This window comes from Culex quinquefasciatus, chromosome 2, assembly GCF_015732765.1.
Source record: "Culex quinquefasciatus strain JHB chromosome 2, VPISU_Cqui_1.0_pri_paternal, whole genome shotgun sequence".
Lineage (NCBI taxonomy): Eukaryota > Metazoa > Arthropoda > Insecta > Diptera > Culicidae > Culex > Culex quinquefasciatus.
The window spans coordinates 29,206,810-29,230,849 of record NC_051862.1 but is presented as its reverse complement, the minus strand read 5'-3'; the positions used below and the strand labels follow the sequence as shown (position 1 = coordinate 29,230,849).

Here is a 24,040-nt window from a genome sequence, read left to right as displayed (position 1 = left end):
TAAAAAAATTAAAAATAGTGTTTTTGTAAATCAAGTTTTAGTGATAAAAGTTAAATAAAAATCACCAATTTTTTTACCGTGTATTATTTTTTCCAGTGTAGTCCGTATCCATACCTACAACTTTGCCGAAGACACCAAATCGATCAAAAACTCCTTCAAAAGATACAGATTTTTGAATTTTCATACATCATTTTTGTATGGACAGCTGCCGAATTTGTATGGAAAATTATATGGACAAACTAATGATGCAAAATGGCTTCTTTGGGCATACCGAAGGCACCAAAAAAGTTTCAGTCGGATTAAAAAATACAAAAATTAAAATTGAAGAAAAAAGACCGATTTCGTAGAGAATTGCTCCTATAATTTTTTTTTCATAATTATAAATCCATACAAAATAACATTTTTGTATGTGCTCACAATCCGCATTGCAAAATGTCCACCCACATTTTCACTACGCAATCTATGCCCGAACCCCATCTGACAGCCGAACTTTTCTCACGCGCTTTTGACAGTTCGTTCAATCAAAAGTCGGTCCTCCTTTCTTTTTCGCTGACCCGTCAGCAAGTTCCGCCTGCACAGGAGAACCCGAGTTGGTCGTGTTTCTTCACCGGACCCGCCGGCATCCGCACCCGCGAGTTGATTCCGCATTCCGTCGCCTTCGTCGCAAGTGTCACTTCACACCTCGAATAACCGGGTTTCGCCGTCGCGCTTTGTTTTCGTTGATTCCGGGATGGCCGCCTGTACGGAAGTGCTGAAGCGCGAGTTTCCCTCGATCGACGGCGAGCTGCTGACGTACGTGGAGGGTGAGTTTTGGCGGGGCACGGGGTTCCGGTTGGTTCAAGAATGATTTTTTTGGGTGTTTTTGTTTTAGATGTGCTGCAGAGCGGTGCGGATGAGTTCGAGAATGGGGAGGAAGTTTACGAGGCCATCGGCGCGATTCTGCACGAAGTGTCCCAGGAGAAGAGCGAGGAGGACATTAAAGAGATCTGTGATATTTTCCTGGATTTGTTGAAGCCACGGAGTAGGGGAGGGGATACGGGGGGTGGGGGTGGTCGAAAGATTTTGGGGGCGCCGATTCATTTGGGCGAGATGGCCGCGTCGCAGGACGTCGTGCGGGATGATATTCAGAGTATTTGGGTGGTGCAGAGGGACGACAGCTTGAAGGTGGACTCGAAGAAGCTGGAGAAGGCCGAAGCGAAGAGGCAGCAAAAGTTGGAGAAGCGCGAACAAGTGGTCAAGGATGGGAAGGCGGCTGCGGCGGGAGCGGCACCGGTTCTGCAGATGGCCACGGCCTCGCAGGTGATTAGTAAAAAGGACAACAAGATGGAGGCGAAGGGCACGAACCGATCGATGGACATCCGGATCGAGAACTTTGACGTGTCGTTTGGGGACAAAATGCTGCTGCAGAATGCGGACTTGCTGCTGGCCACCGGTCGCCGGTACGGGTTCGTTGGACGGAACGGTCTCGGCAAGACTACGCTGCTGAAGATGATTTCCGGCAAGCAGTTGCAAATTCCGAGTCACATCACGATTCTGCACGTCGAGCAGGAAGTCGTTGGTGACGACACGATCGCCTTGGACAGCGTCCTGGAGGTTGACACCGTACGGACGGAGCTGCTCGCTCGGGAGAAGGAGCTCAACGCCCAAGTAAACGCCGGCTCGAACGACCCCGAGCTCAGTCACGAACTGTCCGAAGTCTACCAACAGCTGCAGCACATCGAAGCGGACAAAGCCCCCGCCAAGGCGTCCATCATCCTGAACGGTCTCGGTTTCACCAAGGAAATGCAAGCTCGTGCCACCCGGACCTTCTCCGGCGGTTGGCGAATGCGTCTCGCGCTAGCCCGTGCCCTCTTCCAAAAGCCCGACCTCCTTCTACTCGACGAACCTACCAACATGTTGGACATCAAGGCCATCATCTGGCTCGAGAACTACCTTCAGTCCTGGCCGACGACCCTCCTCGTCGTGAGCCACGACCGCAACTTCCTCGACACGGTCCCAACCGACATCCTCTATCTGCACTCGCAGCGCATCGAAGTCTACAAAGGAAACTACGAACAGTTCGACAAAACCCGAACCGAAAAGCACAAAGCCCAACGGCGCGAGTACGAAGCCCAGCTCGCCCATCGAAACCACGTGCAAGAGTTCATCGATCGCTTCCGCTACAACGCCAATCGCGCCGCCAGCGTCCAATCCAAGATCAAAATGCTGGAAAAACTCCCCGAACTAAAACCCGTCGAGAAGGAGATCGAAGTCACGATCAAATTCCCCGAGGTGGAACCCCTCAACCCCCCGGTCCTCCAACTCAACGAAGTCCAGTTCAAGTACTCCGCCGAAAAGGTCATCTTCACCATGGTCAACCTGAGCGCCAACCTGGACTCGCGCATCTGCATCGTCGGCGAGAACGGTGCCGGTAAAACGACCCTCCTCAAAATAGTGATGGGCCTGCTCCAGCCAACCGGTGGCATCGTCCACCCGCACCGCGGACTCCGTCTCGGCTATTTCTCGCAGCACCACGTCGACCAGCTGGACATGTCCGTCAACTGCGTGGAGCTGATGCAAAACGCCTACCCCGGGAAGCCAATCGAAGAGTACCGGAGGCAGCTGGGAAGTTTTGGTGTTTCGGGGGAGCTGGCGATGCAGGTGGTGGCGTCACTGTCCGGAGGACAGAAGTCGCGCGTTGCGCTGGCCAAAATGTGCATGGGCAGGCCGAACTTCCTGGTGCTGGACGAACCGACGAATCACTTGGACATTGAGACGATAGAGGCGCTCGGGAAGGCGATCAACAAGTACAATGTGAGTAGATTTTGTTCGTGTTTTTAAGGGTAGAAAAATGTTCTACTGATTTTGACGATTTGTTTGTGCATTCGATTTGAAACTTGACGCTAATATTAAAAATTTAAAATCTGTAAAATTCAAAAACTTATAAATGGTAATTAAAAAAAAGTAATTAATTTTTGAACTCGAAAATCTCAAAAGGCCTCGTTAATTTTCCAAAAACTTGAAAATTTGTAAACAAAACCTAAAAAGTGAACATTTTAGGAAAATTTAAAAAAAAACATTTTTTTTTTCAATTATTCAAAAATTTTAAGAAAAATCAAAATTCGAGAAATTTAAAAGTTAAAAAAAATCTAAACTTATGAATTAAAAAACTTCATAAATATAAAAAAGTTAACAAAATAAAACAAAATGCTCAAAAGCTTTCAAAACTCGAATATTAGGAATTTTAAAAATCTAATATGAGGAAAACTTTTTTTTTTCAGGAATTCATCATTTGAAAATTTTTAATCTACAAAAGTTTTAAAACTTCAAAAGGTGCTAATTTTAAAATCAAAAAATCAAAAAAAATAGTTCAAAAACATGAAAATTGAAAAATAAATGAAAAACATGAAATGTGTTAAACAAAATAAAAAATATGCCCTAAAATTAGAAAATTTTAAGATCTAAAATTAAGAAAACATTATTTTTTTTATTCAAATCTTTCATTTCATGTAAAAGTTAAAAACCTACAAAAAAATCAAACGTCGAAATGTGAGAAATTTAGAAATCAAAAAATCTTAAATTAGGCCGGTACAAAAATCAGGGGGCAAACAAAATTTCAAAACAGTTCAAATTTGTAATGGAAACTAAAGTGCAATCGACTGAAATCAATTTAAAATGCATTCTCCTGCGTTTAGAATCATTTTTAGCATGTTTGGGAAAAATCTTTTAATTTTTGGGGAATTTCAAGGTTTTCCACAAGAGAACGTTGCTTCGTGAATCGAAAATTAAAAAAATATGCAAAATAAATGCTAAGAAATTTGAAATTTTAAAGAAACCTATTTTCTTAATTCAAAATTAAAAATTTGAAAAATACAAAACTTTGAAACATTTCAATTAAAAAAATTAAAAATCGATTGGGAATTAGAAATTTGTTGAACAATTTTTTTTTATCACGCTTAAACATTTTAAAACTCAAAAATTTTAAAAATGTAAAGATCTAAAATAAAGAAAACTATTTTTTTAATTCAAATATTCCAACATTTGAAAGTGTAAAACCTACAAAGCTTTTAAAAGTCCAAAATTTGAGAAATTTATAAATCAAAAAATCTTAAATTTGTTAATTCAAAAAAAATTAACAAGTTCAATTGGAAAACATCAAATTTTCTAAACAAATTTGAAAAAAATATGTTGAAATATAACAAAACTCAGAACTTTAAAAAAAATTAAATATCTAAAACTAAGAAACTATTTTTTTAATTAAAATATTCCAAAATTTAAAAGTATGAAAACTACAAAATTTGAACATCAAAAAATCTTGAGTTCTAAACTTTAAAATTTAAAAAAAAAATTTAATTGGGAATCTCTAAAACTGTTAAACCAAATTTTAAAAAGAATGTGCTCTAATTTTTTTTAAATTGAATTGCAAAACAAAGAAACATGAAATAAAATAAAAAAAATATACTCAAAAATTTTAAAACTTTCCGAAATTAAAAGGTTTGAAACTACAAAAAAAAATAAACTTCAAAATCTGGGCGTTTGAAAATCAAAAGTTAAAATTTTGAATTCAAAACTTTTTAAATATAAAAAACTTAAATTGGAGAACATCAAATTTGGTAAACATTTTTTTTTAAATATACTCAATAATTTAAAAACTGTGAAATGTGAAAATTTTAGACCTCTAAAATTTAAATATTCTGAAATCAAAAAATTATAATTTGAAGATATCCGACAATTCAAAAATTTGAGAAAATCAAAAATGGTAAGTAATAAAAAATAAAATTCCTAATTGAAAAATTCAAAATATAATAAATCTCCAAAAGCAAAAAAAAAATAGATGTTAAAAGTTGTAATTAAGTTCAAACTCGATTGTGAGAAATTTCATTATCTAAACTTCAAATAATCGATTCATTTACAAGACCAAAAAATAGTTTTGTGATACCTACACTCATTTTTAACATGATTTCGAGTTCTGCGACCCCATTTAGGCCGTTGCAAATATTTTTCAAAGTTTATGTCGCCCCCTTCAAAGTTGGTCTGGAAAATCAGGGGTCAAAAAAATATTTTTTCGAAAAACTTCAAAATTTAAATAAAAATTAGAGTTTAACCAATTAAAAACCAGTTAAAATGCATTTTCTCGCGTTTAAAATCATATTTAGCATGTTTGAACTCCTTTGAAAACATTTTAAATTTTCATGAAATACCAATGTACAGTCCCACAAAAAAAAAATCCATCAATACCTCGATATTTTCAAAACTAATGATTGGAAAGCAACTGTACGCCTGTAAAAATCATTTTAAAACACTTTTTTCATCCAAATGTTGAAACCTAGGCTTGTAATTTCAATTTTTATATTTTTTTCTTAAATTGGGTCCTAAAATAAAGCTTGGATTGCTGATATTATTGTTTGCAGCGATAAAGCTTATTTTTCTGAGTACAATGACCCTTTGTACGACAGCAAAGAGTTTAAAATGGAGTTTTAAATCAATTTTGATAAATTAACCTCGCGGTCCTTCTTGACAGAAAAGCTCCTACTTGACAGCTCGTTCCAAGGGGACCATAGTTGATCCATCGAAAAAATGTTGTCTTGTCAAAAAAAAAATTGCATTAAAATGAAAAAAAAAAGTGATCAGAAATGGTTTTTAATCGTGTTTTTCAACGTTGTACATAAAAATTGACATAGGGCTTTAGTACTCAATTGAATAACTTTGACATAAAAAATAAATATAAAAACTTTAAACAAGTCCGAATTAAAAAATAATACATATTATATATTACATATTTAAAAATTTCTTTATTTGAATATACAAATATTTCGAAATCGGAAAGTTTGATAATTCCGAAATATTTGTAAATGTAAAAAAATCTAAATTCTAAAATTCAAAAGTTTAAAAAAATTCAAAAACAAGTAATTAAAAAAAAGATTTTCAAAATTTAAGATTTTGTTGGTGACGATTTCAAATTAAAAAAAAGCTCTTTGTATTATGTTATTAGATCAAACTTTGTCAACCGATCCCTCATACCAAAAATAGTCATTTAGCATAATTGATTTCTCAATATAAAACTAAAAAGTTTTTACAAGTTTTTGAAAAGTGTAATTTTTTAAATGATTGAAAATGTTTGATGATAGTAATTTTTAAGCTCTTTTAAAGTGTTAGTTCTCATTTTAAAATTCTGAAAATACTTTTTTGTTAGAGATGATAAAATTTCATATACGTATACATAATTTGGTTTACATTGAAAATTAGATCAATATTTGTTTACGTTACGTAATAAAAGAACGCTCCCCTCATCATTTTCTATTGCATTATTCATTTTGTTTGAGGGTAAGTATGAACAGCAAATATAAGACCCCATTTCTTAGAATCAACAGGGGTGGAAGGTTGCGTAGACATACCGTTTTTTTTTTTTAAAGGTCCAATAAATCAAATTTCCAGGTTTTGCTATTTGGGTGTTTTTAAAATCGCCTTGAGTCAGGGGTGTTAAAAACACCCAAAAAGCAAAAACAAAAAAAAAATTATTGAACCTTTAAAAAAAAATCCAGATTTTTTCGTTAATTCAGCAATAAGAAATTGATGAAGCGGCAATTTAAGAAGCGTTCTTTTATAACGTATAAAAAATTGCATTCCAATGCATTGCTGCATCATAAATTTTAATGCGGCCAGGCCCACTGCGTAACGTTTACCGCAGAGATGATTAATTTAGCCAGTGGTTGCATAATTAGTGAGACAGAAAATCTTGCTGTAAAAGAAACCATAAACCCATTTTTTGAAGATTAAATTAAACATTTCCTTCTCCCCTTCAAACTCCCAGGGCGGCGTCATCCTGGTCTCCCACGACGAGCGCCTCATCCGGATGATCTGCAAGGAGCTGTGGGTGTGCGGCGGCGGCACCGTCCGCACCGTCGAGGGCGGCTTCGACGAGTACCGGAAGATTGTGGAGCGCGAGCTGGAGGCCGCGGCGGCGTGATTTTGCCACTGAACAACAACAACAACAATACTACAACATGTATGATTATTACTTGCTTATTCAGAGATCATGTTTGGCCCCGCCTTCAAGGACAACAATTATCGTGGACGTACTCTCACAACATATTATTAACTAGGAACGCAAGAAAAAAAAAACGGACGCAGGAACAAAACAGTAAAAGCAAACAACAACCATTCTTATACAGTGTACACGAGAAAGGTAATATATTGGTAGACAAAGTAAAATAATTCAGTTATTTTTTAAGATGACCCAGCCCTCAACTTCACCAGAATCCTTCTCCGACCATTCCGATCGGCGTCTCAATGCGTCCCTCCACCTTGATCTTGAGCAGAAGCCGGTCCAGCCGGGCTTTCGGCCATCCTTCCCCTTTCGGCAGCATCGGAACGTACTTTTCGTAAAGTACCCGCAGCACCTTGACAAACTGGTCCCCGTAGCTGTGCCACATCCGGTGGCCAGCCATCAGCAGCACCTCCGTCAGCAGCGTGGCGCAAATGTCCGCAAGCGGGGTCATATTCAGCACGGCACAGATCCACCTCCAGCCAAACTCCAACCCGTGAGGATGGGGCAAACCGGCGGTCCCCTTGCGTAGATTACTCGCGACGATTGCGCCGTAGAGGCGAGCCAGTGCGGCCATCCGCTTCAGGTAGACAATCTGGCGCTCCGGAGTGCCGTCCGGTCCGAATCGGTAGCCAAGGGAGCGCCGGTAATCGGCTTGGTCTTGGTCTGGCTCCGAGCGGGCTGGATAGAATGGGGCCAGGAAGGGGCATTCCCGGAAGAGGACGGCCAGAAAGAGGCGGCCAAAGTCGGGGTATTTCTGCCACAGGGCCACAATGACGGAGGCGATCGGGAAGGCGCACGGAGGGTTGTTCGAGATGAGCAGGTCCGCTTGGTGCTGAAATGGATTTTTTTTTTAAATTAATAAATAGAAATAAAAGCGTTGAGAGATAACATCAAAAGTCAATTCAAAATCAAATTAAGGCTGCTGAAAATGGAAAGAAGAGAAACCCCGTTCTCCGATGTTTCAGATACATCCACAACAGTTGGTTCAAAAAGTTGCGAATCAAAACAATACCGTCTACAGTGCCCCTTTCTTTTGGCCGTCTCGACTCTAACCCACGCTGACCAAAGGCTTCCGCAAGCCCTAGTTAATAATTCTTTTTTTTTTGTTTTACAAAAACTCCATGTTTCCATGATCATGCTCAAATTTGGTGGGGCTGTTGATACCATCAAAACAAGCATGAATCCTTGCATGAATTTCAATTTTCTTCGGACCATCTCCTCCACACCCAAAGGCTTGCCGTTTTCAAAGTTTCGACCTTACCAGAGTATCCTTGACAAAATTTTACTCAGGTTTTCTAAGTTCGTTATTTTTTTTTTTTTTTAATTTTTAGGTAACGAGTTTATGAAAACAAAATCAAAACCCAACGGTTTGAGCCCTCAGAACTAAACTCAAAATGCTAAAATAAAACAAATCTGGAGTTTTTTTTTTTTTTTTTGAAAAGGTCCATAAACCAAATTTCCAGTTTTTGCTTTTTGGGTGTTTTTCAAAAACACCCAAGAGGCAAAAATTAAAAATTTGGTTTATTGGACCTTTTCAAAAAAAAAAACTCCAGAAATTCAAAAACTGAGGAGTTTAAAAATTTAACCAAAATTGTATTAATTGAAAAAACAAAAAATAAACTTCAAATTCTGAAATTAAAAAATTCTGAAAAATAGTTTCTAAACTTACAAATGCTTTAATCCTTAAATTACTCTATTCCTAAATTACACAGTTCAACAAAAAATCAAATGTTTCTTGTCTCTGAGACGACTATATGTGTTTCAAGTAGAATTTTGCCTGCTGAATCCGAATCCGGGTCCAGAATTGCTCCAAATGGTCCCAATTTTGAGATACACCCGTTTGAAATGTTAGTTTAGGTCAAAATTAGCTACTTTGTCGACTATTTTACAAAAGAACTATTGAATAAACAACTGAACCAATACATGTATCTTATAGTTCACGTTTTCCTCTTTCTGAAACACCCCTGGTTTTTAAAATTTGATTGTTTCTACGCATATTTACAGCCATTTTAAAATTATATTTTCAGTTGGTTCTCATTCAAGTTTTTCCAACTTGCATGCAAGTCATATTATGCTGGGATATCAATAATAAAAATCAAAAATGCTTTGCAGAACGTTAAATAAGTATGTCTCGGTAATCTAATTGATCATATTTCATGTAATTTTGTCTGCTGAATCCATTCCTATCATTAGATTTTTTCAAAAAGGTCAGCTTTTTGAGTAAAAATTGAATTTTCGATGATTTTTTCAAAATAAAATCTATTTTATGCTAAAGTATGACTTAGAGATAACTAAATGTCGATGTCTCGTCAGTCTTATTGATCACTTTTAATGTATTTTTGTCTGCTGAATCCATTCCCATCATTAGATTTTTTCAAAAAGGTCCGGTTTTTGAGTAAAAATTGAATTTTCCATGATTTTTTTCAAAATAAAATTTATTTAATGCTAAAGTATGACTCGTGGATGTCTCGTCAGCCTAATTGATCATTTATAATGTTTTTGTCTGCTCCATTCCTATCATTAGATTTTTTCGAAAAGGTCAAGTTTTTAGTAAAAATTGAATTATCGATGATTTTTCAAAATAAAATCTATTTTATGCTAAAGTATGACTCAGAGATGACTAAATGTCGATGTCTCGTCAGTCCAATTGATCATTTTTATGCATTTTTGTCTGCTGAATCCATTCCCATCATAAGATTTTTCAAAAGGTCAGGTTTTTGAGTAAAATTTAATTTTCCATGATTTTTCAAAATAATATCTATTTTATGAGCAATTCTCTTTGAAATCGGCCGATATCGACCATTTTTTTGTTATATTTTTGATTTGGCTCAAACTTTGTGGGGGCCTTCCCTATGACTAAAGAAGCTATTTTGTGCCAGACTTGTATGGGTGAACATACAAGTCTCCATACAATTTTGGCAGCTGTCCGTACAAAAATGGTACGTAAAAAATTAAACAGCTGGAACTTTTGAGTGAATTTTCTGATCAATTTGGCGTCTTCGGCAAAGTTGTAGGTATTGTTGAGGACTATTGAGAAAGCAAGGTACACGGAAAAAAATTTCCGAATTCTTTATTAACATTTTTTTTTACAATTACTCAAATTCCCAAATCTTGAAAAGTTTTAGAGGACAAAAAACCCCATTTTTTTGAGCCATAGAGAAGTATGGTCAAAAAATATGCCGCCTTGTTATGAATTTTTGAAAAGGCAGTTATTTTTGGAAAAAAATTAAAATTTCATACAAAACAAAATTTGACTTAATTTTTTATGTCAAATTTAATTTCCAATCGAAAAGTACAGATTTTTGTTAAACGGCTCCGTTTTCAAGATATAGCCACCCAAACATTCAATATTGCGCCCTTTAAAAATGTTATTCTTGATTTTTTTGAAAATTTTGTATTTGAAAAGATCGGATTTTTTTACGAATGTTTTATGTTTTAACATTGAAAATCGGAACATAAGTTGCTGAGATAAATATCGACATTATAAAATTATGGGGTTTTTGGGTAAGATTTAGACAACCTCAATTTTTCTCTCTTTTGTTTAAACCGCTGTTCTATTTCTTTTTGACAATTTCATAGAAAATCAAAGATCAGAATCTTTTAAAAATTCATATTTTTAGAAAAAGTCACTCATGGTCAATATTTTTAAAAATCAAAAAACTGCAAATATTTCGCTTAAACCAAACTTTGGGTGACTATATCTTGAATACGGAGTCCTTTATCAATAAATCTGTAAAGTACTTTTCGATTGCAAATCAAATTTAACATAAAATGATTAGGTCTAATTTCGTGTTGTATGAAATTTCGATTTTTTCCAAAATCACATTTTTTTCAAAAATTCATAACTTGGCGGCAGATTTTTTGACCATATTTATCTATGGCTCAAAAAATGGGGTTTTTGTCCTCTAAAACATATAAAAAATCTCGAAAATAAAAAAATACGTGTTTTGGGAATTTGAGTTTTTGTGAAAAAAAGTTAATAAAAAATTCGGCAATTTTTCCGTGTACCTATTTTTTCTTAATAGTCCTTAAAAATACCTACAACTTTGCCTAATACGCCAAATTGATCAGAAAATTCACTCAAAAGTTCCAGCTGTTTAAATTTTTACGTACCATTTTTGTATGGACAGCTACCCAAATTGTATGGGTGAACCAATGGCACAAAATAGCTTCTTTGGTCATAGGGTAGGCCCCACAAAGTTTGAGCCAAATAAAAAAATACAACAAATAAAAATGGTCGATATCGGCTGATTTCGAAAAGAACTGCTCATAAAATAGATTTTATTTTGAAAAAATCTATTTTTACTCAAAAACTTGACCTTTTCGAAAAAATCTAATGATGGGAATGGATTCAGCAGACAAAAATACATTATAAATGATCAGTTAGACTGACGAGACATCGACATTTAGTTATCTCTAAGTCATACTTTAGCATTAAATAAATTTTATTTTGGAAAAATCATCGAAAATTCAATTTTTACTCAAAAAGCTGACCTGTTTGAAAAAATCTTATGATGGGAATGGATTCAGCAGACAAAAATACATAAAAAATGATCAATAAGACTGACGAGACATCGACATTTAGTTATCTCTAAGTCATACTTTAGCATAAAATAGATTTTATTTTGAAAAAATCATCGAAAATTCAATTTTTACTCAAAAAGCTGACCTTTTTGAAAAAATCTAATGATAGGAATGGATTCAGCAGACAAAATTACATGAAATATGATCAATTAGATTACCGAGACATACTTATTTAACGTTCTGCAAAGCATTTTTGATTTTTATTATTGATATCCCAGCATAATATGACTTGCATGCAAGTTGGAAAAACTTGAATGAGAACCAACTCAAAATATAATTTTAAAATGGCTATAAATATGCGTAGAAACAATCAAATTTTAAAAACCAGGGGTGTTTTAGAAAGGGAAAACGTGAACTATAAGATACATGTATTGGTTCAGTTGTTTATTCAATAGTTCTTTTGTAAAATAGTCGACAAAGTAGCTAATTTTGACCTAAACTAACATTTCAAACGGGTGTATCTCAAAATTGGGACCATTTGGAGCAATTCTGGACCCGGATTCGGATTCAGCAGGCAAAATTTTACTAGGAACACATATACTCGTCTCAGAGACAAAATCTTGTTGGACTGTGTTATTAAATCCCACTATTTTGCCGCCATCTGAAAAAAAAAACAGACATTATTGGAGTCATATTTTAGGTAAGAAGCCCAAATTTGGAAAATGAAAAAAAAAATCTTAATTCCAGGGTTGTTACGGACGGCGCGGATCGCGCGGATAGCGCGAATTTGGCGCGGATTTGCTGACTAATTTTGCTCAGGCGCGGATTTCGCGCGGATGGCAATTTTGATAAATAAATAGATAGAATTACTTTCAAGTTATTAAGAAAAATATTATCAAGAATTGCGAGAATATGTTTTTTTTTCATTGAGTGCAATTTCAATTTCTTAAATTGAATTAAATTAAATTAAATCCGTTTCCTGAAAATGTTTGTTTGTATTTTCGAAAAATTAAGATGTAAGATTATGTAGAGATTATTTTTTAAATTTATGGTTGACAAATTACTTAATAAAATTTCTACTACACTTAACTAATTTCTTAATATATCCGGCTCTGAATATGTAATTTCTTTTGAATTTGAGTAATGTTTTTTCAACCTTATTTATTTTTAATTTTATAGTGGATATATTTACCGGTACAAATATTTTTCTAAATTTAAACATTCTTGGCAAAAAATAAAAGAGATCAGAACATTCAAAAATTGATGCTTCATCATTAAAAATAAAAATTTCAAAAATTCGAAACTTTTTTTTTATTTTAATAGTTTTTCAATCAAAATTTTTAAAATTCAAGTTTAAAAAAATTTTGAATTTCAAAAATTGTAATTAAAAAAATCCGAAATTTCTAAATTCAGAGTTTTAAAAATCAGAAATTCAAAACCCCAAAAAAAATCCAAAATTCAAAATTTAAAGAAAATTTAAAATTAAAAAAAATCAAAATTAAAAAAAATCAAATTTTGAAAAGTAAAAAAAAATTAAAACAATTTTGCAACAAACAAAAAACGGAAATCTAAAAAATCTCAAACAAAATTTCAATTATTAATTCCTCAATTCCGATATTCTTAAATTCTTAAATTCCTAAATTCTTAAATTCTTAAATTTTTAAATTCTTAAAATCCTTAAATTCTTAAATTCTTAGAAGAAAATATTTAAAATATTGGAAATGCAATTTGTTTTGGAATGAAATTTTAGTGAGGAATTTAGAATACAATCTGTATTTAAATTTATAGATTTTGAATTTTTGAGAATTTCGAAATCTAAAATTTAATCATATTAAAATTTTAGATTTTGGTTTTTATTAGCTTATATTTTTGAAGTTAAGTTTTATTTATTAGATTTTTAAATTTTGTTTATATTGGTTTATAATTTTCTATTTTGTTTATATTGGTCAAAATTATTGTAGTATCCCTCTGATTTGCAAAAAGATTTTTTTTTGTGACACTTTTCTTGACGTCTCTTGAGGTATTTTTTTTAAGGGTTTTTGCTTTCATTCCTTCAAACATAAAACAAGTTTATTTTTTTATTAAATACTTTCTGTATTAGTTTTTTTCTTTGGAAATAACATTTCTTAAATGTGGTCGCGATTTTTTTTTATATGGCGCGAATTTCGCGCGGATTGAGGTTTCAGTTGGCGCGGATTTTATTTCGACTTTCCCGTAACAACCCTGTAATTCGATTGGAAACTTAAAGAAGAATTCGGACAATAGAGTATAAAGTTTTTTTTTTTCAAATAACTAAATTTTATTTTTTTTTAGTTTTAATTTTTTAAATTAAGTATTAAGTTTATGATTTTTTGCTTCCTTTTTTCAAAAGGTCCCATCAACATAGGACATCCGTGGCGCATAGGAAATTTTGAGAGAAAAAAACTATAGAATTTTAATAATTTTATATTTTTTAAATTTCAATTTTTTTTTATTGTAGCATTTTGAAATGCATGCTAAATTTTTAATTTTCTGAATCACTAAATCTTTGAAATTTAGAACTCATGAATTTTTTTTTTTTGTTATTTATTTTTTTTTTGAATTTTCCAATTTTGGATATTGTATTTTTTTTGTTTATTCGTGATTCTAAATTTTTAAACTCTAATTTTTTCTCAAATTTCTCAATTTTAAAATGTTGTTTTTTCATATTTGTATTTCTAGATTATTACTGAATTTTAAATTTCAGCGTTTTAATTTTTATTTATTTATTAAATTTATGATTTTTTGCTTCCTTTTTCAAAAGGTCCAATCAACATAAAACACCCGTGTTGCATAGAATATTTTGAAAAATACTCTAGAATTTTAATAATTTTATGTTTAAAATTTCTAATTTTTTTTGTAGCATTTTGAAATACATATTTAAATTTTTGATGTTCTGAAATACTAAATCATTAAGATTTAGAATATATGAACTTCTTTTTTTTTTGTTATTTCAAATTTTAAGACTTTTTTTTATTTTCCAATTTTGGATATTGTATTTTTTGTGTATTTGTATTTCTAATTTTTTTTAATCTCTCATTTTTGTTTATATATAACTGGGCTGAACGAAAAATAACAAGGGGACCTAATGAAATGTCAAATTAAAAGTTAATCAAATTTATTTACAATGCTTACTTTTCATATTTCTTTAATTGTGACTTGAAATCAGATAAAATTTTCAATAAAGGTTTTTTTTTAATAATTGAACATGATTTTTGCATCCATTAACCCCTCGGTCATTTCGGTTTGTTTTGGTTTTTTGACGTTTGTCTGCTTTTTAACTGGGCTACTTCCAGTTACTGAACAACTACTGTATTTAACTCAGAAATAACGAACTTATCTTCGCAGTGTCCAGATCCTGATCGTGCTCGAGCTGTCACTGTCCCTACGAATTATGTTGGGTGTAATCGGGCGGTAGGCCTTTAAAAATCAGTTACAAGCCGCTTGTCAAAAAACTTTAGCTAGAAAGAAAAAAAAGCAGATCTGATGCATGCAAATCAACTTCTGTGTAACTCAGAGGTGTGACTGTGTTGGTAAATTTTAGACAGGAAAACCTTATTTTCAAAATCGAAGTGAAGTGAATACAGACTAATGTGACAAAACTTTAAAGATAAAAAAAATAATACCAGCTTCTTTGTCGATTTCTTAGCAAAATGTTTGGGACTGAAAAACTAAGGACAAGCAGTTGTTGCTCTGAACATTCAAATTAATATAAAAAGTACTCATTTCGAACAACGCTCATCTCCCACAAACTTATTCAATTCTATCCAACCTTTCTTCACCGTGTAAACCCGCGAGTGACAGTTCGGACGCGCAAACGTTTTGTTGTCGTTTTCGCTTTCGCAGCAAAACGTCAAAAAACGTAAACGATGGCTGCCGGTCCGATCGCGGAACGTAATCAGGGTGAGTTTTCTCGTTTATTTCTGGCCAATTTGAAACAAATTTTGGTTGAAAACTCTGCGAAATTGCATAGCATTTATAGGCGCATAAATATTTGATGGATTTTAGACAGAAAGTGTGTTAATTCGAGTGTTTTTCAACCCGAACTTGTCTAACCTAAAACCCCTTCAAACATTTGTTTACGTTTCTTTCCGGCTTTGCAGATGCCACCATTTACGTGGGTGGGCTCGACGACAAGGTCTCGGAGACGCTGCTGTGGGAGATGTTTGTCCAGGCCGGTCCCGTCGTGAACGTGCACATGCCCAAGGACCGAGTCACGCAGATGCACCAGGGTTACGGGTTCGTGGAGTTCCTCGGCGAGGAGGACGCCGATTACGCGATCAAGATTATGAACATGATCAAGCTGTACGGCAAGCCGATCCGCGTTAACAAGGCCTCGGCCCATCAGAAGAATCTGGACGTGGGTGCGAACATCTTCATCGGAAATCTGGACCCGGAAGTGGACGAGAAGCTGCTGTACGACACGTTCTCGGCGTTCGGAGTGATTCTGCAGACGCCAAAGATTATGCGCGATCCGGAGACGGGCAATTCCAAGGGCTTTGCGTTCATCAACTTTGCCAGCTTCGAGGCGTCGGACGCGGCTATGGATGCCATGAACGGACAGTACCTCTGCAATCGACCGATTTCCGTTTCGTACGCGTTCAAGAAGGATTCCAAGGGAGAACGACACGGTTCCGCGGCTGAGCGTCTCCTGGCGGCCCAGAACCCGCTGTCCCACGCCGATCGACCTCATCAGCTGTTTGCGGACGCACCGGTTCCACCTCCAATCATGCCGATTATTCCTTCCCATCCAATGATGCCACCTCCTCTCATGGCTCCGCCTCCTCCTCCAACACCGGCCGCCGTTCCGCCACCCCCACAAATCCCGTCCCAGTTCAACCCGGGAGCGATTCCACCACCCCCACTCCCCCCACCAATCGGACAACCCCCGCTGCCCCCATCCGGACCACCGATGTCCATTCCGGCGCCGCCCCGCATGATTCCACCTCCGCCGTGGCAACAACCCGCCCCGCCACCACCCACGCCCCCCGCAATGCCGGCCGGTGTCGGAGTGCCGCGGCCACCCCCGCCAACGTGGCGACCTCCACAGCCTCCCCTTCCGCCCCAGATGCCACCCGGAGCGTTCCCCGGGCAGCCGAGGCTTCCGCCACCGCCGCCGACCAACTTCAGCGCGGACACGTTCAATTTTTGAGCTCGGCTTTTTCGAAATCGTACAATTATCGTGCATTTAAGATCAATAAAGAGGACCATCGGGTGAACCGGGAGCATTGCCTTTCTTTTGATGACATTATTATTATTATTATTTTTCAAAAATCGTCTATTTTGAGACAAAAAAAAGTTTCATCGAAATTTTCAAACAGCTCAAAGATAAAAAAACTTTATGTATTCTAAATGGTTTATATCGGAGCATTTGGTACGGTATGTCCACGTATCCTTCCTCCCTTGTTGATTCTGATTCCGTTCAAAGAATCTTCTTTGCAGTAAACACAATGTAGTAGGGCTGGCCGCTTTAATTTTTATACAGTAGTTGTTCGGTAACTAGGCGTTGTTTAAATGGGCTGCTTTTTAACTGGGCGCTCGATAACTGGGTCGTAGCCCAGTTAAAAAGCAGACAAACGTCAAAAAACCAAAACATACCAAAATGGCCGAGGGGTTAATGGATGCAAAAATCATATTCAATAGATAAAAAAAACTTTTGATTAATTTCAAGTTACAATTAAACAATTATAAAAAGTAAGCATTGTAAATAAATTTGAGTAACTTTTATTCTTATATTTCATCTGGAAAATATTATGCATCGGTGGTCCCCTCGTTATTTTTTGTTCAGCCCAGTTAACGAGCAACATTAATTTTGGTGACTGGGCTACGAACAACTACTGTAATGCTTTTGACGTAGACTTACGTCTTTGTCGAAGGTACTGGGGTGTCATTCCAAAAAACCCGGGCCGAAGGCCCTGGATTACTGCGTCATCCGTCAAACGCTTATATCTTCCTTCCCTCAAATCGAATCGACACGATTTATGTTCCATTCGATTCGAAAATTATTCAGCAATTTGCTATAAAACTTTCATTGTTGGCAAAATAGTTTAACTATTGAAACAATTGAATGTTTTAAAATGTTTTCAAAATGCACAGATTTTGCAAGCAAAATGAGCGCTTCCCACTCACGGACGGGAATGTCAAGTACCTATTTTGAGGGAAAATCATCCGAGCAACGCGACCGAGTGTCGGTCGCGAAAAAGGAGGAAGTAGCGGGCCGAAAGGCTATATAAGAACGCGCGCCAGAGCCCATTCTATCATTCACGTCTCAGACGTCGGACCGGCAGCAGCAGCAGCAGCAGCAGGAAAGCTCAGCCCAGAGCAGCAGCAGCAGGAGAGAGGGACCAGAACTGGAAAAGAAGCGCGCATCGCCTTCTCGTCGTCACCGTCAGCCAGTTGCCTCTCGATGGCCGGACCGTTTGGATCTTTCGTGGTTGCCGTGGTTCGGAGTTGCCTCACTCCCCGTCCCTCGTCCCACCCGGGACGAGGCATCAACGAGATGAGGCGCGCGCCTGCTGCCTTCCGCTGAAGAGCCTCTCGTGGGTCAAGCCGTGGTTGTGAAACAACAACTAGCTCGTCGCATTCGCGGCGAGCGCTTCTGAAAGAATTGCGTCGTGTCCAATTCCAAACTGTTGAAAGAGTTGCCTAACTCCCCGTCTCTCATCCCACCCGTGATGAGTCGTTGAAATGCCTTTCAGGAACTAGTGTTGGTCTTCGGGGGTGACGGATTGCACAGCTTTCTGAACCCCTCTCTCCCCCACATTATGGTACCAAACTTTCATTCGATTTCATTCGTTTTTCTCTCCTCCATTCGATGTTTCCATTGTTTAAATAGGGCTTTCTAGTCAAAGATTTACCAACACATTCAAAGTATGGTTACATGACAGTTGACTTGACTGGAGTGTTTAAGTTCTGTTTTGTCGGGGGGTCCATCTCCCATTTACGATCTTATTCCGTTAATGTATTTCAAGTAGCTAGCTAATTCTTCAAAATTAAGATATGGAAAACTCAATGTCCACATCTCAAAACTTTACGTAGTCTACGCCATTCCGGTTATGTCTGTGACATAACTACTTTGACTTTTTTGGAGACTTTTTGACACAATTCCTTCTGTCAAAAATGTCTGATTGATGAGACTGACATTTTTTTCTTTCTTTCTAATTTATTGATCGAAAATCAAACTAAAACTTCACACGAAAATGAAAAATATAAAAATTTACATTGATTTTCGACAATCCGAAATTTTTGAAAACATCGAGTTGCCAAAAAAGGGATGGCACTGTATAAACAAATCCAGAGATCATTTTTTGTGTGTTTTTGAATACATCTGGCTGAAGGTGGTTTAAAAAACTCAAAAAATTAAAAAAAAAATGTTTAATGGACCATTAAAAAACCGGAAACTAAAACATTGATTACAGTATTTGTTCGGTAACTGCCCAGTCACCGAATGCTGCTCGCTAACTGGGCTGAACGAAAAATAACGAGGGGACCACCAATGCATAATATTTTCCTGATGAAATATAAAAATAAAAGTTTACTTACGATGTTTACTTTTCATATTTCTTTGATTGTAACATGAAATGAAATAAAAGTTTGAAAAAAGTTTTTATTATTTATTGAACATGCTTTTGCATCCATTAACCCCTCGGTCATTTCGGTTTGTTTGGGTTTTTTGACGTTTGTCTGCTTTTTAACTGGGCTACGGCCCAGTTATCAAGCGCCCAATTAAAAAGCAGCCCAGTTAAACAACGCCCAGTTACCGAACAACTACTGTATATGGGAGCATTCTTTTATAACGTTACGCATTAATTGGATTTTTGAACAAAATTTCCATACAAATTTTGAAGAATTATAGAAATCGTAAAAACACTGACAACGATATTATTCGTAAAAGCAAACTTGACATTTCGTAAACTTTTAAACGTTACCAAAAATATGTTTAATCCTCAAATTCCAAATTTATCTAAATAATTTCTTGAGAGTTTTTGTTATACAGTCCAGACTCGATTATCCGAAGGCTTTTTCAAAATTTCACTTCGGATAATCGAATCTCGAAGAATATTTTTTTTCATTGTCTTATTTTTGACTATTGAGTTTTAGTTTGACCCTTAAACTACCCTAACGTGATTAGGAATTTTTAAATCCAAGATGGCGACAAAAATGGCGATGATGAAATATTGAAAAAAAAGCATTTTGGAATTTTACAGGCAAAAAATCAAATTATTCGCTCTACAGCATTGCCTTGGCGTTCTCGATTGCGAGATTCCTACTCGAAACTAAGTGTCCGAAGGTTTGATTGTTGAGGCAATTGCAAACCTCTTTTTACACCTTAGCTTCCATTCACCCCGGTATTTGAACTGACGACTTTTGGATTGTGAGTCTAACTGCCTACCAGTGACTCCACCAGGACAGGACCCAGGGAGACGACTCCTACACCTGGACTGAGCTAACGACCTAACCTTTTTTTTAGGTTAGTCCGGGGCCAACATTTACTTCCCGTCCGACGGAAGGCGTGATCAGACAAATCTCGTCTCAAAATTTGCCACCGGGACCTTCTGGGATCGAACCCAGGCCGACTGGGTGAGAGGCAATCACGCTTACCCCTATACCACGGGCAATACAGGCAATCAACCATTAAAATTTGACTAAAATGGGTTCGCAGAACTCGAATTTGATGTTTAAAATAATCAAAACATCGGACAATCGAGGCTTCGGAAAATCGAGTCTGGACTGTACCATGGTGTCGTATCGGTAAAGTGTACGGATTTTTCCTCAGCAAGAGTTTGTAGCCTTAGGCATAACACAGCCTTCGAACTTTTGAACTTTTACCAGCCTGGAATTATTGAACTTTTGAATAATTTTAAAATTTTGAGATTAACGAACTTTTGAGATTTGAATCTTTGACTTAGCCAAATTTGTTGTCAATTTTCTTATGCATATAAATATTTTTTTTGTTCTGAAATTCAATATTTTTTTAAATTTACAATTTCATTAAAACTTTAAAAAAAAAAATTTTCGGATTTAAAACTTATTAAATTTTGAATTTAGTTTTTTTTTAATTTTTTTTTAAATCTTAGAACTATCAAAATTTTATGTCAAAATGTTTAAAGTGAGCAGATTTTTAAATTTTCAATGTGAAAATTTTGAATTTATACAAAAAATAATATTTTATTTTATACTCATATTTTAAAATTTTTAAATTTAGTTTTTTTTTGATTTTGGTATTTGTTAAATTTGAAAAATTAAGAACATTTTTGTTTGGCTTTTCAAATACACTATCAATTTACTTATTCTCGAAGTTTTGTATCAACAAATTTTGCTAATTAATTTTAATCGGACTTTATCGGTGAAAACTGACACAAATTTTAGAAGAAAGATGATGAAATTTTAGGTGGATAGGATGACTAAGAGTCATATTTTCTTCTATGACTATTAGTCGACCTATCCACCTGAAATTTCATCATATTTCTTCTAAAATTTGTGTCAGTTTTCACCGAAAAAGTCCGATTAAAATTAATTAGCATCAATTCTCGGTGACCAAAAACAATATGGGGATTAAAAAATGTTGTACTCTCAAAAATAGTTTTAAAATTTTCAAAATTGTAAAAACGCAACTTTTTGTACATTTTTTTTAGTTTTTGAATTATTAAAATATCAGATAATAAAATCTTGAAACGAACAGAATTTAATATTTTAATGATTAAACTTTCGATTTTCAAATTTGTTTAATTTGTATTTTTTTTTTTTTGAATACAGCAGTTTTCAATTTTCATATACCATCATCAGGGGCGACATTGGGTCTGGGGGGTGAGATTGGGTCATACAAATTGCATTTTTTTTGTCAATTTTTTTTTAATTTTATAAATCCATTTTTTTATATTTCTGATTCTGAATTTAAAAATTATAAGTAGAAGAACTTTCAATTTTTTTATAAACTTTTTTAATATGAAAATTTTAGATGTTTTGAACTTAAGTAAAAAAAAAATTGAAGGCTTATATTTTTTTATTTTAGAATTTTTAGATTTGAATTATTTTCTAATTGATAAACTTTTAACAATAATTGCAAGGGCCATATATTTTTTAAAATTTTTAAATTTAGGAAAATTTAGGTTCATAAAATTTTAATTCATGAATTTTCAAGAAGTTTGAAATCCTACACTGCCGTTCTACACATAATTGTCCCATGTAATTTTTGGGCGATTCTGACTTTTTATCATTTTTAAGTTAAGTTTTACGTATAATTTCCGAAAAACACATAAAATCTAGTACTTTGTTAAGAAAAACATTAAAAACAACACCAAGTCTGTTTGTCCCAACGTTGAACTTCTACGCATAATTGGGTCCTAAAATAAAGCTTAGATTGCTGATATTATTGTTTACAGCGATAAAGCTTATTTTTCTGAGCACAATGACTCTTTGTACGACCACAAAGAGTTTAAATGGATTTTTAAATCAATTTTGAAAAATTAACCTCGTGGTCCTCCTTGACAGAAAAGCTCCTACTTGACAGCTCGTTCCAAGGGGACCATAGTTGATCCATCAAAAAAATGTTGCCCTGTCATTTTTTTTTGCATTAAAATGAAAAAAAAGTGATCAGAAATGGTTTTTAATCGTTTTTTTACCGTTGTACATAAAAATTTACATAGGGCTTTAGTACCCAATTGTACCACCAAATATTTTCAACAATTATGCGTAGAAACACAGAAATCGATCGAAAAATTTCAATCGCGTTTTTCTCAGTAGCCCTTTTTTAACATGGGACAATTATGCGTAGAACGGCAGTATAGTTCTGAAGTTTTTTTTTTATTTAAATGTTTTTTTAATTTTATTTTCAAGCTAATGTTTGAGATTTAGAATTTTTGAATTTCTTTATAATTTGAAATTTAAAAATAATCAAAATCCCTTTGTTATATTTTTTCCGGAAAATAGAATGATTTTTCCAAATATGTTTTTGTGGCTAACTTTTGTTTTGGCCAAAAATATCCGGCCTTTTGATTTTCGGAAGTTTTTTTTTTTTTAATATCTGGTCTTAAAGTTGTATAAATATTACCCAAGGAAACATAAGTTAAAACAGGGTTGCCAGATCATCGCAGATCTTTGCCTCGCTGGAAATCAAACTGGTAAAATCTAAAAAATAAACCGTTCCCTACTTACCACATACTTCTCCGCCAGCATACTCGCGCAGTACGCCCTGGCCTCCGGGTAGCCTTCGGTCGTAACGAAAGTCCCACTGTTTGCCACCGCGACGCGCGCTCCTCCGAGCAGCGCATGCAGCAGGTTGAACTGAGCCTCAATCCAGGCACAACTGCCGGACATCGTGCTGACTGCCACGTTCACCACCGTTCCGAGATTCTTCCGGTAGACGAAGAGGGACGGATCGTCCGCCAGGGGCTGGATCTTCAGCTGGGTTTGCTCGTAGAAGTGTTTGATTTCGGAGTAGAATTTGAGCACTTCGTCGGAGTTGAAGGGGATTCCGGACGGAGGTGGGACTTCTTGCACGAGTCCGCGCTCCTTCATCATTTGGTTGCGCAGGTCGATGACCTCCGTGTTGATCCGTTCCAACTGCTTGCAAAGCTCGGCCGTCCGGTCAACGTCCGCCAGTGTCGTCTCGCGACCATCGTTTGCCCCGAGAAGCTGATTGAAGCTTTCGATCAAATCCAGCACGGATTTCTCCTGGTTGATGAAGCTGGCCACAAACTCCCCGTCATATCCGGCCAACGTGTCCATGTAGACGTTCAGCAACGTCTGAAAGCTCGCTTTGTGGGCCAAAATAGCCCGTTTGCGTTCCTCCTTCAGCTCGATGTCCAGCTTCTTGCGGCGCAACCGTTCCGAAAGTTCCTCCAACCGTCGGTTGACCACTTCCGCTTCCGCCAAGCTCGTCGCTTCAAACTCCGCGGCCACCCGGTCCTGCTCCCGAATCGCTTCCCACAGCATCGGTTCGTCCTCGTCCTCCAGCACAACGACCTGCTCCGGCAACTTCCGCTCGGGAGGAACCTGCTTCACGACCACTTCCGCCTCTCGCACCTTCGCCTGTCCCTGCTCCAGCTTGCGGCGAACCGAGGCCAGCCGCTTGACTTCCTGCTTCTGGGAGCCCTTCACAAGGCGAACCGTGGCCGCGTCACCGTCGGGACCGGCAACCTGTCGGGAATCGGCGGAGCTGATGGTCACCTTCAGATTGGGGACGGAGCGGGTTTGATCCAGTGGGGAAGGAATGCTGGCTGCTGCGCAGTTTTCATTTCGGAAGTGGGACTTGACGCGGGATTTTGGCTTGACGGTGGACGGCGGAACGGAGGCCACCGCGTTTTTGGTCTTCAAATTTCGAACGTCTTCGAAGTGAGACTGGTGGTGGAAATTGTTTTTCAATGGATTTTCAAAATAAAAAATGAAATAACTTACCATTTTTGAATTCTTTTGCGGCAAAATTCGAGATATTTTTGACAGGAGCGGTGTTTGGAAAGCAAAATAACAACA

General features: G+C 36.2%; 3 protein-coding genes across 3 annotated transcripts; 2 read left to right on the top strand and 1 right to left on the bottom strand.

Annotated features, from left to right (window-relative positions):
* The first annotated feature begins 507 nt into the window (after positions 1-507).
* On the top strand, positions 508-7,186 carry LOC6047576 (ATP-binding cassette sub-family F member 3). The gene is made up of 3 exons (XM_001864583.2): positions 508-803; positions 872-2,793; positions 6,791-7,186. Exons 1-3 carry the CDS (start codon positions 731-733, stop codon positions 6,944-6,946), a joined length of 2,151 nt encoding a protein of 716 aa, XP_001864618.2. The 5' UTR covers positions 508-730; the 3' UTR covers positions 6,947-7,186.
* Positions 7,028-24,040, bottom strand: LOC6047574 (nucleoporin Gle1). The gene is made up of 3 exons (XM_038252844.1): positions 23,966-24,040; positions 22,724-23,908; positions 7,028-7,859 (listed from the first exon to the last, which is right to left on the bottom strand). Exons 1-3 carry the CDS (start codon positions 23,966-23,968, stop codon positions 7,230-7,232), a joined length of 1,818 nt encoding a protein of 605 aa, XP_038108772.1. The 5' UTR covers positions 23,969-24,040; the 3' UTR covers positions 7,028-7,229.
* Positions 15,324-16,792, top strand: LOC6047575 (splicing factor 3B subunit 4). Its single transcript, XM_001864582.2, has 2 exons — positions 15,324-15,472; positions 15,673-16,792. The coding sequence occupies exons 1-2, from the start codon at positions 15,439-15,441 to the stop codon at positions 16,719-16,721; spliced, it is 1,083 nt and encodes a 360-aa protein (XP_001864617.1). The 5' UTR covers positions 15,324-15,438; the 3' UTR covers positions 16,722-16,792.

Coding starts and splice junctions, on each gene's coding strand:
- LOC6047576 (XM_001864583.2), top strand. CDS start 731: ATGGCCGCCTGTACGGAAGTGCTGAAGCGCGAGTTTCCCTCGATCGAC. Junction 804..871: donor GCTGCTGACGTACGTGGAGG/GTGAGTTTTGGC, acceptor TTTTTGTTTTAG/ATGTGCTGCAGAGCGGTGCG. Junction 2,794..6,790: donor AGGCGATCAACAAGTACAAT/GTGAGTAGATTT, acceptor TCAAACTCCCAG/GGCGGCGTCATCCTGGTCTC.
- LOC6047575 (XM_001864582.2), top strand. CDS start 15,439: ATGGCTGCCGGTCCGATCGCGGAACGTAATCAGG. Junction 15,473..15,672: donor GATCGCGGAACGTAATCAGG/GTGAGTTTTCTC, acceptor CCGGCTTTGCAG/ATGCCACCATTTACGTGGGT.
- LOC6047574 (XM_038252844.1), bottom strand. Junction 7,860..22,723: donor TGCTGGCGGAGAAGTATGTG/GTAAGTAGGGAA, acceptor AATCCATTTCAG/CACCAAGCGGACCTGCTCAT.